Source organism: Lagopus leucura, unplaced genomic scaffold, assembly GCF_019238085.1.
Source record: "Lagopus leucura isolate 7727_CA_CO unplaced genomic scaffold, USGS_WTPT01 Super-Scaffold_73, whole genome shotgun sequence".
Lineage (NCBI taxonomy): Eukaryota > Metazoa > Chordata > Aves > Galliformes > Phasianidae > Lagopus > Lagopus leucura.
Genome location: NW_024962252.1, coordinates 96001972 through 96014471, shown reverse-complemented (window position 1 = coordinate 96014471; position 12500 = coordinate 96001972). Strand labels below are relative to the sequence as shown.

Genomic DNA, 12500 nt, shown 5'->3' with positions numbered 1-12500 from the left:
TGCTGCAGGGCAGGGCCACTGCTGACGAAGCCTCTGGAGCAGATATTGACTCGGGTTGTGGTAGCAGCAAGCCTTAACAAACAAAAAGGCTGCCGACAAAATTATTGGGCTAATGGCTAAATTGGAGAGTCAATATAAATAACATTACGTGCACTTGTTACCACTGCAGTTGCACTGCCGGTCTCCGAGTCAAGGTAAGAACAGCATGCAGAGGGGCACACCGTGGTGTGCTGTTCATTAACTAAAGAGCAAAACACATTCTTCCAAGCACTGAGAATGTGAAATAAGAGAGAGAGGAAAAACAAACAAGCAAACAAATAAAAAGAGGTCCTGGCCAACAAACAAAAAACTTGACCGTAAGTACATAAATAAAAGAAATAGCCCACTATTACAGGTGATAAAAACTGTGCTCAGCATCGGTGATATATATCTTCAGAGAAGTTTGGCGAGCACAGCCCTCTTGTGGGCTCATTTGTGTCTGTGTAGCAACTGGAGGCTGGGAGCAGCCGGCTCCTCCAAGTGCTGGGTGCAGCTCCGTCCTCTGGCTGCAGGTACCATCCGTCATCCCCTCGCCCTGCAGCGACGGAGCCACTGCCAGCAATTTGTCAGCATCACTGGGGCTTATTGTTTTCCTTCTGAAGTTTTATCTTATTTTCTTTTCCTAAATTAAATACTTATTCATTAGAGAAGAAGGAACATGTTATGCTTGAAATGTTCTTCAGATTTTGTTAAACTCCTCCCTTTCTGAAACCTTCCCACAATCCCCTCGAGGGCAACCAACTACCCTCTGCAGAAATATCTGCGCTCCCTACAAGGCAGAACTTCAAGGGGAAAGGGGCTGATTCGTCAAGTCATCGCACCCACCTCCTGCAAACGGAGCTTGCCTAATTAGCAAAGGTTTGCTTTTTGCATATTTGATCAGCTGGGTCATACTGTGTCCCCAGCCTCACTGGGATGAAGCACTCAATACAACTGCTCAATATCCTAAGTGTCTAATCCATAGCTCTGCTGCTCGAGCTCAAGCTGCATGATGGACAGAGCTGGCCTTTGCAATCCACAAGTACTCTCCCACTTAATTTCTGGAGGGCAGGGTTAGTGAGAGTCCTCTCACAGCCCGCTCCCCATCCAGTGTGGACAGAAGTTTTAGAATCCACTCTTTTCATTGGGAAGAAAAGCTTGACACACACAGACTGATAAGTGGGATTGAAACTACATTCCCCACGCATACACTGTTTATGTCATTCTCTGTCATGCCTAGGCTCTGGAGGACCATGAAATCCACAGCCATGATTGCTGTGATTCCCTGACCCAGGTCCTGTGCCCCCCGAACATCTACTTGGCAAGCTCACCAAGGCCAGCAATATACCTCCTGCCCTGCACATCCCATGCAATGCAAAACAAACCAAGAGTACACACAAGATCTCAACCAACTATGAGACAAATGCCTTATAGTGCCAAGAACACTGCTGCAACCTGCTTCACACAACTGTGATTCAGAGGGAAAAGCTAAGAAAACCACAGCAAAGGCACGATCATCAGGTTTGCATAGAGAAAATGTGCTACATGTCTGCACAAATAAGGACGTCCAAGTGACAGACACGTAAGAACTTTTCCTGCAGCTCAGCAGCACAGCAAGCGAGACCTTCATGCTGTTGGGTGCAGCGGGGTTTGGTGAACTAAAAACCAGAAGGAAATCAGCACAGAAGTATTGGCACTGACCTGGATTCCTTTCCTATCCCTGGAAAAGTCACAAGTCTCTATCTTTAGTTTTCCCCCTATTTCAGTGAGGATAAGGCTCCTCGCTGACTCCTGTTACTTCACAGCATCACAGGAAAAAGAGACATGAGGACGTTTTTGTGAGTGCAGCATGCTGCATAGGAATGTTTCTGAGAGACAAACCAACAAAATGAAATGAGAGAAGGTACCAACACGAATATCAGAGAGGATGAGCAATGGGAAATGACTGGGACTTCTATTGATGATTTTCATAGAGACAACACTTCACTCAAAGGGACCAAAGGCAAAGACCCTCCAGCAGGCACCCCCAGGTCAGCTCTCTCCATCAGCCCTGCCATTGGATCTCATTGCTAATCCTACCCAGGTTCAGCAATGAGCCAACACCCATGAGCAGCGCAGTACTGGTACCCCCAGCCCTGCAGCATGTCCCACGTTGGGTTGGCCACACCTCGGCCTTTCTTGTGCATCGTGGCTCCAAGGCCAGCACTGCCTGCTCAGCTAGGTTCGTCGTGTGTTGTGCAGGGTGTGCATCTCCCACACAGCAAACAGTGACTAGTCCTTTCTATTTCAAGCAGCTCTGCAGTGTAAACCCGTCTCCTCCCTTTGATAAGGGCCCTATCGCTAGATAGCATTAATCCCCATCCCTCTCTCGGCACAAGGAAATACAGCTTTGCAGGCAGGGTAGATAAAATCACTGCTCCATGCAGTTGTGGTTTTTTGTTTTTTGTTTTTTTTTTAAGTGGGGTGTCTGATATCCTGCAAAAATGTGCACGAGGACAGCCCCGAACAGCACTGACAGCGTGCAGGGTCTCAAAGTGCAGTAGTCCTCCCCAGCTCCTACTGTATTCAATAGGACTGAAGCATTTTCAGTGTCTTTCTAGACCAGGAAAAAGGCCTTCCGAGACAAACCGAGATTCCTGTTCAATATTTCATGCAATGATTCCTCCAAAGGTGTAAACAGGAATAATGCCTCTTCACTTAGCCAGCAAACGAGCGTCTGCCTTCCCTTCCTTTTATTGCCTTTACATGTTAAATGCCATTTAGACGGGGATTTGCCAGATGCCCAGCTTTGACTAGGGCTCCGCAGGTTGTGGGAGGCCTAGCAAGGTTCCCATCCAGATCTGCAGGTGGATTTAGGGAGAGAGGATGCACTCGACTCTCCCAGCAGCCACCCCTCACCTTTCTTCCTGACAGGGACCCACAGGGAGCCGCGTACTTCTGAGCCCAGATGTGCAACCTCTCTGGCAAACTGCTTCACTTAGAGCAGTAAACCACATTTCCAAGCCATGCCTTGAAAAACCAACGCATCCTCCCAGAAGATCTTTGGGAGCAGTTACCTTTTGAGAAGAGAAAGTTAAACCGCTGGGGCACCACCTACAAAAATTCCTGACAAGCACAAAAGCAGTGCTCTGCCCAAGCACCCCAACTCTGGCTGCCAGAGAGGGAAGACACTATGCCAGCCCTTGCTCTGCCATGGCCACGCTTCCTTCCAACCCCATTACCAGCGAGAACACTGAGTGCATGTCACAGCCATCAAACGGTCTTTTAGCTAAGTGACAACAGACACGATTTGGCGTCAGCACATTTTGATTACGGCGCATTGTTAGCAGGATTCAAAAGAGCACTCGCATCGCGGTATCGTTCAACATAAAAATTAAATTGCGACGTAATGAGCTTCGTTCCAGCTACACCTTTCCTTCTGAACAGATCCCATACCTGCAGAGGCTGTGCTGGGTGTGCAATGTGTTCCTGATTACAACGCATACGTATGCCTAATCTCGAGGGCGCCGCCTTGTTTTCGAAGGCGCTCAGCAAGTCACGCACTCGGGTACGTGCTGCCCGTTATCTGCAGGAGGCTTACAACTGGAATCCCTGTGATTCACATTTTCCAACGCTCATGTCCAAACCCTTCCCCAGACCAGCTCCTCCACGCTCTGCCGTTTCACAACCCACTGCATCCGCAGCCAGGCAGAAGCAAGCCACACGCCAGGCAGCTGCTGGCCACAACGGCGACCGTCCCCAGGCAGCGGGCACATTGTGGGATGGCGTCCAGCCCAAAGTGGCCATGGCTCCCCACCGCCTCTACCCGCTCATTGAGGGATGGCTGGGAAGCACACGGCTGGCTTCCAGAACCACCCCGAAGAGTTGGGCTGGGAGGTCCCTGAGGCTTCGCCATTCCTCCTGAGGAGGGTGTGGGAAGAAAGCAGTGTTGCAGCCACGTTGCTGGCTGACTGGGGTCGGCATCACCCTGCACCTTGGGATGGATAGGCCGGCCACCACCCCACTACTGCTCCCTGCCAGCCACGTGGCCCCACTCCTTCTGCAGGACTTTGAGGGTGCTGCTACTTCCTTCCACCCATGTTTACATTACACTTAAAATGTGAAAGACAGCAGAAGCGGCCAAAAACAAAGCATAAAGCAACTGAAAGCAACTTCTACTGTCAGGCTTTCGGTTCAGCAGATTGTTTCCCAGTGGCAACAAAATGGAAGCATTTTGCTTTCTTCATGCTGTTTTTCCAAACTTCGTGCAAAGTGAAATAACGAATTTCTGTTAACATACCACTTCTTAGCTTCACATAAATCCTGTACCTCACTATTGCTATATGACAGATTAACTACGATACCAACAGCTACACTGCACAGCCCTACCCCATGATGTAGAATGAGAAGCAGAAAAGTGGAGCTCATGAGCAACTTGTTGTCTTGCCCCAGAGCTTCAGGGGCAGCCCAGAAAAAGCACCCACACTCAGCTCCCTCCTCGTGCTGCCAGCGGTTGTGTTTACCACCCTGTCCCTCTGCCATCACCGCACTGCTCTCAGCCATATCCAGATCAACACTGTGGCCCAAAATGAGGGATATTTCTTAAATTCCAATCACAAGGACACTTCCCTCATCAACAAATATCTGGCCAACCCATTCACACAGGATACTTTTGTGGGCCAGCAAACAGCTCAGGGCCGAGGCTTGCACAGCATGGAGCATCTCAGTGCACACAGCTGGGAGCAGAGGGGCCCTCCCTGCCTCGATCCTAAAACCAAAGGCAAAACTGCCACCTCCTCAGTCCCTGGCATGGCTCCTTGCGGCAGCAGCCACGTCCTGCTCTGAGGACTGACACACAGCTCATCAAACTGGGTGCAGTCCTGGCCGGCTCATGACAGGGCTGAACTCTATCGGTCTGCTTTTGCCCACGCACACCAAGGCTGCTCTTCAAAATCCCCTCCGACAACGAGACGAAATTCCTCACATTCAGACATCATTTTCCGCTGTTTCTGCTTGCACAGACAGCAGTGGCCCTGCACCCTTGCAAACGGGACAGACAAAGCAGCAACAGCAGCAGTGGAGCTTTTAATCCGCTCTTCTCCTCTCCTACCGACAGCGCCGCAGCCTTAAATGGAGCTGGTTAAAAGCCAGTCTCAAAAACACGAGCGGTGCTCTGACCTGCTCTGCAACAACAGCGCAAGGGGACAAAAACTTCAACACCGGCTGAATGAAATGAAAATTACAAGGTAAAGGTCGCATTCCCTGAACTTGTGCCAACTGCAAGACTCTTACATTACAGCGCCGCAGCTTTCCAAATTTTAAATACAATAATTTTCTGTATTAAGGGCCCAGTAACCCTAATGGAGGCATAATTAGGCATTTATGCCAGGCCCATATGAGAGAAGCTTGGAAAACTTAAATAAACTGTGAATGGCAGGATTAATACCACAGCTTTTCATTTTGTACAGCTGTTTGAATACAGTGCACTGACTGTGATGGCATCAGCTGTTGCTTTACTCTCGGTCAGTATTTCTGAGGTTAAAACAGGCAGTTCTTTTAACCAAATGAATAATTACTCCTCTCATTGTTGGCCTGTTTGCTTCAGCAAAGAGGGGCTGGATGCATATTTGCTTTACATTTAAAAAAAAGAAAAGAAAAAGAAAAAAGAAAAAAAAAAGGAAGAAAGAGAGGAAGAAAGAGAGGAAGAAAAAAAAGGAAGAAAAAGAGGAAGAAAAAAAGGAAGACAGTAAACGAAAAAAAAAAACGAAAAAGCCAAACTGCAAATAAAATTAGACGGCCCAATGCAAAGCCCATTTGACGCAAAGAGGAGAATTGTAATTCAGTGCAATGGTGAGCGGACGGGGGAGGAAGTAATGCCGTTTTGGAGATCATCTGCACAAGTGGGAATATCATATAGATGCCGGGAGAGTCCTTGAGAAAACATCTCACCTCGGCCCCGACAGAAGAGGAAAGAAAATACTTTGGTGAAACATAATTCGGTGTTTCTAGGAATAGCTCCAGTAGCAAACTGCTTACCAGTGCAACAAGCCTTATAAATTTCATTGTGAACGGGCAACGGCAAGTGTACGACACAGCACAGCATCTGCACGCACAGCTTAGCCAGTAATAAGTAAAGAAATGCGTTAGTTAGGAGCTGTAGAAGACACCAGAAAATCCTTCTAACAAGAACTCAAGCTCAGTGACCTTCAAGCATGAATACAAAACAGTTCCCAAAACTGTCTCGCTGCGTTTTTTTTCCTAGTTCAGGTGAATTACCCTTCCCACGAATTAATTTTCAGTCCTTCGTTTTATGGTTAGAAATATCAGCTGATAAGCTTTAATTGCGATTTCCTTAAGCGCTTGCTTCTTGGTGGACATGGAACAAACTCTGCATATGGGTAGAACTCACCATGCACCAGCCGCGTGCACAGTCCAGGAGGAGAGCTGGTACCATGGGGATCCTGACACCACATCCATGCAGGCAGTGCCGCGCAAATTGCAGCCCTGGGCTCAGGGTTGGAGGATCCGACCACAGCCCTCTGTTATACAGGCAGCGGTACAACAGCATCGCTCTCAACCTGAAGGAGCACCAGGCACGAGGCCGCTGGGGAAAGGCGAGCAAACCAAAAGTGGATGTGGCTGCTCTCATTGAAAAGAAAAGTGGCCTACTCCAAAGGGGATTAGGCTAAAGTGAACTACGGCCACTTTACTTCTGAATGAGAGCATCCACACAATAGCGCAATGCGCTTTAACTAATGCACTTTATTTTTACACCCAGGCAATTTGTCTTACCTCTCCTGAGTGTCCTTCTGCAGACTCGCCCCAGGACCCATCGAGTTCCCAGGCCAGCAGGAACCTTCGAGCAGCCCCGCAGGCCACTGCATTTCCCTGCAATCCCATGACAGCCAACACGCAACTGGGGAGAGAGAGCTGGGGAGAGATGCTTCCCTGGGGTAGATGGGATTCTCTCATGCTCACAGAGACCAGGCCCTGAACTACACCACAGCAAGGCCCTCCCGCAGCCATCAGCCTGCAGGGCTCCTGCTCTCACCTACATCCCCAGCCTAGGCTGGATCTTATTTATTTACCCCTTTCTCGCAGGTGGTAAACAGGGAAAAGCAACCAAGCTAAGAAGGCAGCTGAAGGCTGGCGAGTTGTCTTGAAGCTGCATCACAAAATATCAGTGGTGAGAGAGATACCAGGTCATTAATCAGGGACAGAAATACGTCCAAATAACACAAAACACAAAATGTGCGCTCTATTAGAGGTTGGAGTCACCCTCTCCAAAACACTGTTGCAACGGCAGGGAAATAAAAAAAAACAACCAACCAACCTAAACAGTCATTTACAAATTTGCTGGGTGAGTCAAAGCCTGTTACAAGCAACTGAGCATCCGGGGAGCGAGGGAACGCGCCAAGGACACGCGATGGTACGGCAGCACACCCGGCTCTCCTCGCACACAAACCCTGGCTGGGAAACGACTCCAGAAACGTTCCACAATTTTAATGACTGGTTCGGAACAATCCTCGTCTTTATTTTCTGAAATTTGTTTAGATTATACAAGATAGCTCCTCACTGCGAGCTCATGTGACCAAAAAAACCCCAAACGCAGCAATGCAAAACAAAGAGGAGACTCTCTAATTTAAAGAAGCTGTGCCGGATTTTCGCCATGTTTTAAGCTGCTTTTTTAAAGCAGTATTTATCAGTGCGACCTACGCTTACTCGTTTTGATTGAGTGCATTATAATCTGATTTTTTCAGTGCTAACATCACCCGCTCTGGGATCCAGCAACCCGTGTGCATGTGCGGGGCCCATTGCTTTCACTGCTACCTGCATACGGGTAGCGAGGGAAGAATCAAACCTGTGCCCAACCAGGACTAAACCTAAAGCAAAGCTCATTTTGCTCAGCTCATTTCTAAGCTGCCCCAAAAGAATAACCTGCAGAATAACCGCGTTCCGAATCGCGATGACACCGCGAGCTCCCGCTTACGGGAATGCTTTGGGGCAGGTTGGCGGATGTTTATGACACATTCCAGAGTTTCCTGGCTGATTTTAAAACAGATATTGAAAAAAAAAAAAAAAAAAAAAAAAAAAAAAAAAGAAAAGGAAAATCAAAATTCTGCTTTGCGAAGTTCAGTTTAGAAAACTTCATACAAGAGCTGGACCTGAGCACGGAAGGCTGCGAGTATTCCACCCAGCAGTGAGGACGAATACGTTCGGACTCACAAGTGATTATAACAAAAAAATAAAAATCAGCAGAGATTCTTGAATTCAAACGAAATACCAGATGAGAGAAAATACATTCAAAGCTGTATCTCTTTAACAGCATATTTACTTGCTTTAAGAAACCTGCTTTTGCTAATGCCATTGCAGCCGCGGTGCTCCTGATGGGAACAGGCCCTGAATAGAAATGAACGCGCCCTATCTTTTACTTTACGCAGCCTGCTCAGCTCCTAAATACTGCGGGAAAAAAGAAGCAGCCCGCAAAAAGGCATAAAAAGGACTCATTGGCTCAATGTGGCATAAAGTCAGGGGCACAGCTCTCCATTTGGAGGTTTGGAAATAGAGTTTTACCGGCTCTCCTCCACGTCCCACATCACCGTAACACTTTCATTACGCAGAACCGATCTCTGCCTTGCACTCTCAGTGCAGCATCTGCCCGCTCCTCCAACATGGGAGTACGCACTGCAAAGGCAGTAACATGTGCAACTTTTCCCACCCCTTGACGCCATACATGCATTTGAAAATACCTGCAAGGAACTCCCAAAGTAAAGCAGTATCTCTTCACCTCCTTTATATTTTTTTCCCCTCCGCCAAAGGCATTATTTTAGCACTGTCTGTAGCAAGCTAGAACCAATAGGTCTGAATATTCAGAGAAGTTATTGTAGTTGGAATGAGTGGATGCCCTCGCTGGCCCATCCACCTCCATGCACAGCACACAGCACATCCCAGTTTACGATACTATCTTCGTAAAGAACATCACATTTAAGCAACATTTCCACCCCTCACGAACATCACTGTCTATCTGCATTTTGTTTACAGAACCCCTCCAACTGCACGCATTAAAAACACCTACTGCAACATAAATACAAGTGTTTGCTTTACGATATACATATATATATATGTATGATATACAATCACCCAAGAAGGGCCATCTAAAACACCACAGTTGCAAACATTTAAGACTGTAACAAAAATGACTGCGACTCCAGTATCGGTTTACTATCCTTCAACAATTTCCCTGACAGTGGAGTCAAATAATGTTGAATTATGGACCTTCTTACAGGAAGTCTTATTTCACGTTCATTTTTTGATCATTTCCCCCTGCGTACCTATCGGAATCCGACTGTTTGCTGTTTCTACTTAACACATTTCTGCAGATGACATTGACTTGTACGTGATTCACTTATAATTTGGCCATGTAACGTTGCTCAACAAGTTTATTTCACCTAAGCAAAGCCCATTTTACCCCTCAAAAAAGCCATCTTATGTTGCTAACGTACTTTGAGTGCGGTGGCCACTCTGTTCCCTGCTTTCCTTAAGAGAGGCTTTATCCAGACATACTCCAGGGAAGCGTATCTGCAAAAAGCCCAATTTTACAGCTCAGATTTGAGCACCTGGGAGCCAAGGTGAAGAGCTTCCACCACCCGGCCCCTGGGAGCCGTTCAGAGGATCTGGAGTCCCTAAGAAATGCAATTCCTTCTGTGCGGGTGGGGTTCCGCACAGGACCGACTTTTCCCATCTGCATCACGCAACAGCTGTGTTTTAAATCTTTCCGGGCTACGACAAACATTTGAAAATTTAAACACGCCAATGTTTGAAAAGCTAATGATTAAAAAAAGGTTTATTTTGAAACTCCGGCAATGGGCGAGAGGGTTCAGCGAGGGGTTTAGAGCCACGCTCCCCAGCTCGGTGCTCCCAAGCGAAACCCCAACTCCTGCCCTTTCCTTCTGGAAGCAGCAGCCCGGCGGGTCCCACCCTGGCAGGCAGCGGGGTCGCGCCTGCGGGAGAAAGATGCTATTGGAGTGACCTCTGGCCAGCGCGCCAGTTAAATCACCGAACAATGGCCAGCGTTATGGGGCTTTCCTGCGCAAAATCTGGCATTAGTGTCACTGCCTTCCATTAAGCGGGGGGACTTAAAGGCGCTGGCACGGAGGGGCCTAGGAGGGAAGAATAAATAAGGGGAAACCAATAAATTAAAAAAAAAAAAAAAAAAAAACAACCCTGTTAACTGTAACCTTTACTACCACAATATACGAAAATGTAATTAAACCCATCATAAAAGCTTTTACATACTTACTCTTTTATGACTCTCGAAAGCACAAAGGCGCGCAGCCCGCGCGCACCGCGCACCTCCCGCAATAAACGCACCGCGCGGGGACATCCTAATTAGCCGCAGCGGCGACGAGCACTCAACACCCCATTAGCTGCCCATTAGGGCCCAGATCCTGCCTGCCCCGGCCCCGACGGCGCCGCGTCCCCGGGCAAAGCCCGCGGCCCTGGGCTCGTTCGCGCAACGTTGCGCCTTTTCCCTTCCGCGGAGCTGCGCGCTTCTTGCGCGGGGAGCTCCGGGAGAACGGCCGGCCCCGCGCAGCGCCCGCGCTCCTCGGTGAGGTGTAGGGGGGCGCGTGGGACGGGCACCCCCTCACCCCCGACAACCCCCAAAACTGCAGCTTCGTTTCTTTAGCTTTCGCTTTAATAAAATAATGATTCGTTGGGAAAATGGGGTATAAATCTTCATTTTGGAGGCAATTAAAGTGTTGATTTCATTCGTGCCCCTAAGCGATTCTTGTAATTTGCTCAAATAGCTTTATGTACCCAGCACTCAGAGCTTTTAGAAACCCATTTTCTAGTTAGACTTGTTGGATTACAATTCGGATACAACGGCGACGAGGCCGGCTCTCCCCATCCCGAACTCGGCCGCAGGAACCCCCCATCACCCCCTGCGGGGCAGCGGCATCCCGGGAGGCATCGCCCCGGTCTCCCCCCAGCGCCAAACGCTGCAGCTTTTCCCCTTCGCAGCGCTTCGAGGGCACAAAGCCCGCAAGTAGGAGCCCCCCATCTCTCCTCCCCCCATCCCGCAGCCTGAGTTGCGGGGGGAAATACTGGAGCCAGTGCCCCCGCCGCGATGCAACGCACCTTTCTGCCGGGCTCTACGCACAACTCCTGGCGGTAATGGCATAAGCGGTTGAAGGGAACCGCTGTCTGCTCGGCTGTGCCTTCCTTTAACAAAAGGAAACCTCCAGAGTCGGGAGCTGATTGCTCCTAACACCGTATTTACGGAGCGGATCATACGGGAGAAATAACTTGGGCTTCCAGAGGCGGCTGCCGCCGGCCCCCCCCCCCCCCCCCCCTTTTCCCCCCCCATCCCCCTCGCTGCCCTCCGCTCGAGCGGGCAGAGAAAGCCGACCCGAAAAAAAAAAAGAACCAACTCGCAGCCACCTCCGTTCTGCTCCCGACTTCCCGAGCCCGGCGCTCCCGCACGGGGAGAAGAGAGAGGGGCACACGGCGACGCGGGGTGGGAGAAGGGGAAAAGCTCCTTGCAGCCCCCCCCCCCGGTGCTCCCCCACGGGCACAGCAGCGCAGAGCTCCGCGCAGCACAGCCCCGACCTGGCACGGCCAGAGCCGCTCAGCGCCTCGGGGCTTCGCCTGGGGTTCCGAGCTCTCTCTCTCTCTCTCTCTCTCTCTCTTTTTTTATTTTATTTTTAGAAAACTCGAACCGCAAATAATTCAAACCCCGGGTCCCGTTTTATTTTCTCTCCCCCCCCCCCCCCACCCCTTGATTTTTTTTTTCCCCTATTAAGTAAAATAAAATGGGCGCGTTTGCAGCAGGCAGGCGTGCACAAAGCAATGTTCACTGAAGTCTAAAAGCGTTCGGCCAAGGAAAACTGACAAGACAGACTAATGAACCGTAGAGACGGGAAGAAAATAGCCAGCATTTGCTAGATTTCAAACCCTCTCTGTCTTCCCCGGACCACCTATCTCGGATTTTATTATTATTTTTGTGTACGGCTCCAGCCGTCCCTTTTCTAAGCCACCAGAAGCCGGCGATTCACGGATAACACTTCTATTATTGTAAAGGGTAAATAAAATAAAGACAAAAATTAAAAGCGACAAGAACCAGGTCGAGTTTGCAGGCGACGCTTTTACAAGCTCATCTCGCCAGGTCGAATCCGGGAGCAAGCCTTAATGAAGCAATAATAGCCGCATTATTCAAAAATTTTCATTTCGATGGAAATTTATCTAAAAGGGACTTAATCATATGCAAATAATAAAAGGAGGCGTAGTGACCCGGCGAGCGCTCTGCATACAGATCTCAACGCGCGGCACTGCGGGACCGTACCTGATCGGTGAGGTTTGCCGACCGCGTTATGTCCTCGCTGTCCGATTTTGATCCGCCCTCTCTATCGTCTATGACCAAATCGATAGGCATTTTTCCTTTCAAACAGCTAATATACCGGTGGCAGAAATTGTCACATAATTCGTGTACCTACATTGAGGTG

The 12500-nt window shown here is 49.1% G+C and overlaps 1 protein-coding gene and 1 long non-coding RNA gene across 4 annotated transcripts in view; one reads left to right on the top strand and one right to left on the bottom strand.

Moving 5' to 3' along the window:
* Positions 1-12500, bottom strand: part of MEIS1 (Meis homeobox 1) — a 93297-nt gene that overhangs the window by 75498 nt on the left and 5299 nt on the right. For all 3 annotated transcript variants that reach the window (XM_042875562.1, XM_042875571.1, XM_042875582.1), the window contains one exon: positions 12341-12487. In XM_042875562.1, coding sequence (XP_042731496.1) covers positions 12341-12487 — 147 coding nt within the window. The remainder of the gene's footprint in view (positions 1-12340; positions 12488-12500) is intronic.
* LOC122182383 overlaps positions 11825-12500 on the top strand; it is a 1552-nt gene continuing 876 nt past the window's right edge. The window contains exon 1 of the long non-coding RNA XR_006179782.1: positions 11825-12347. This is a non-coding gene — a long non-coding RNA (uncharacterized LOC122182383). The remainder of the gene's footprint in view (positions 12348-12500) is intronic.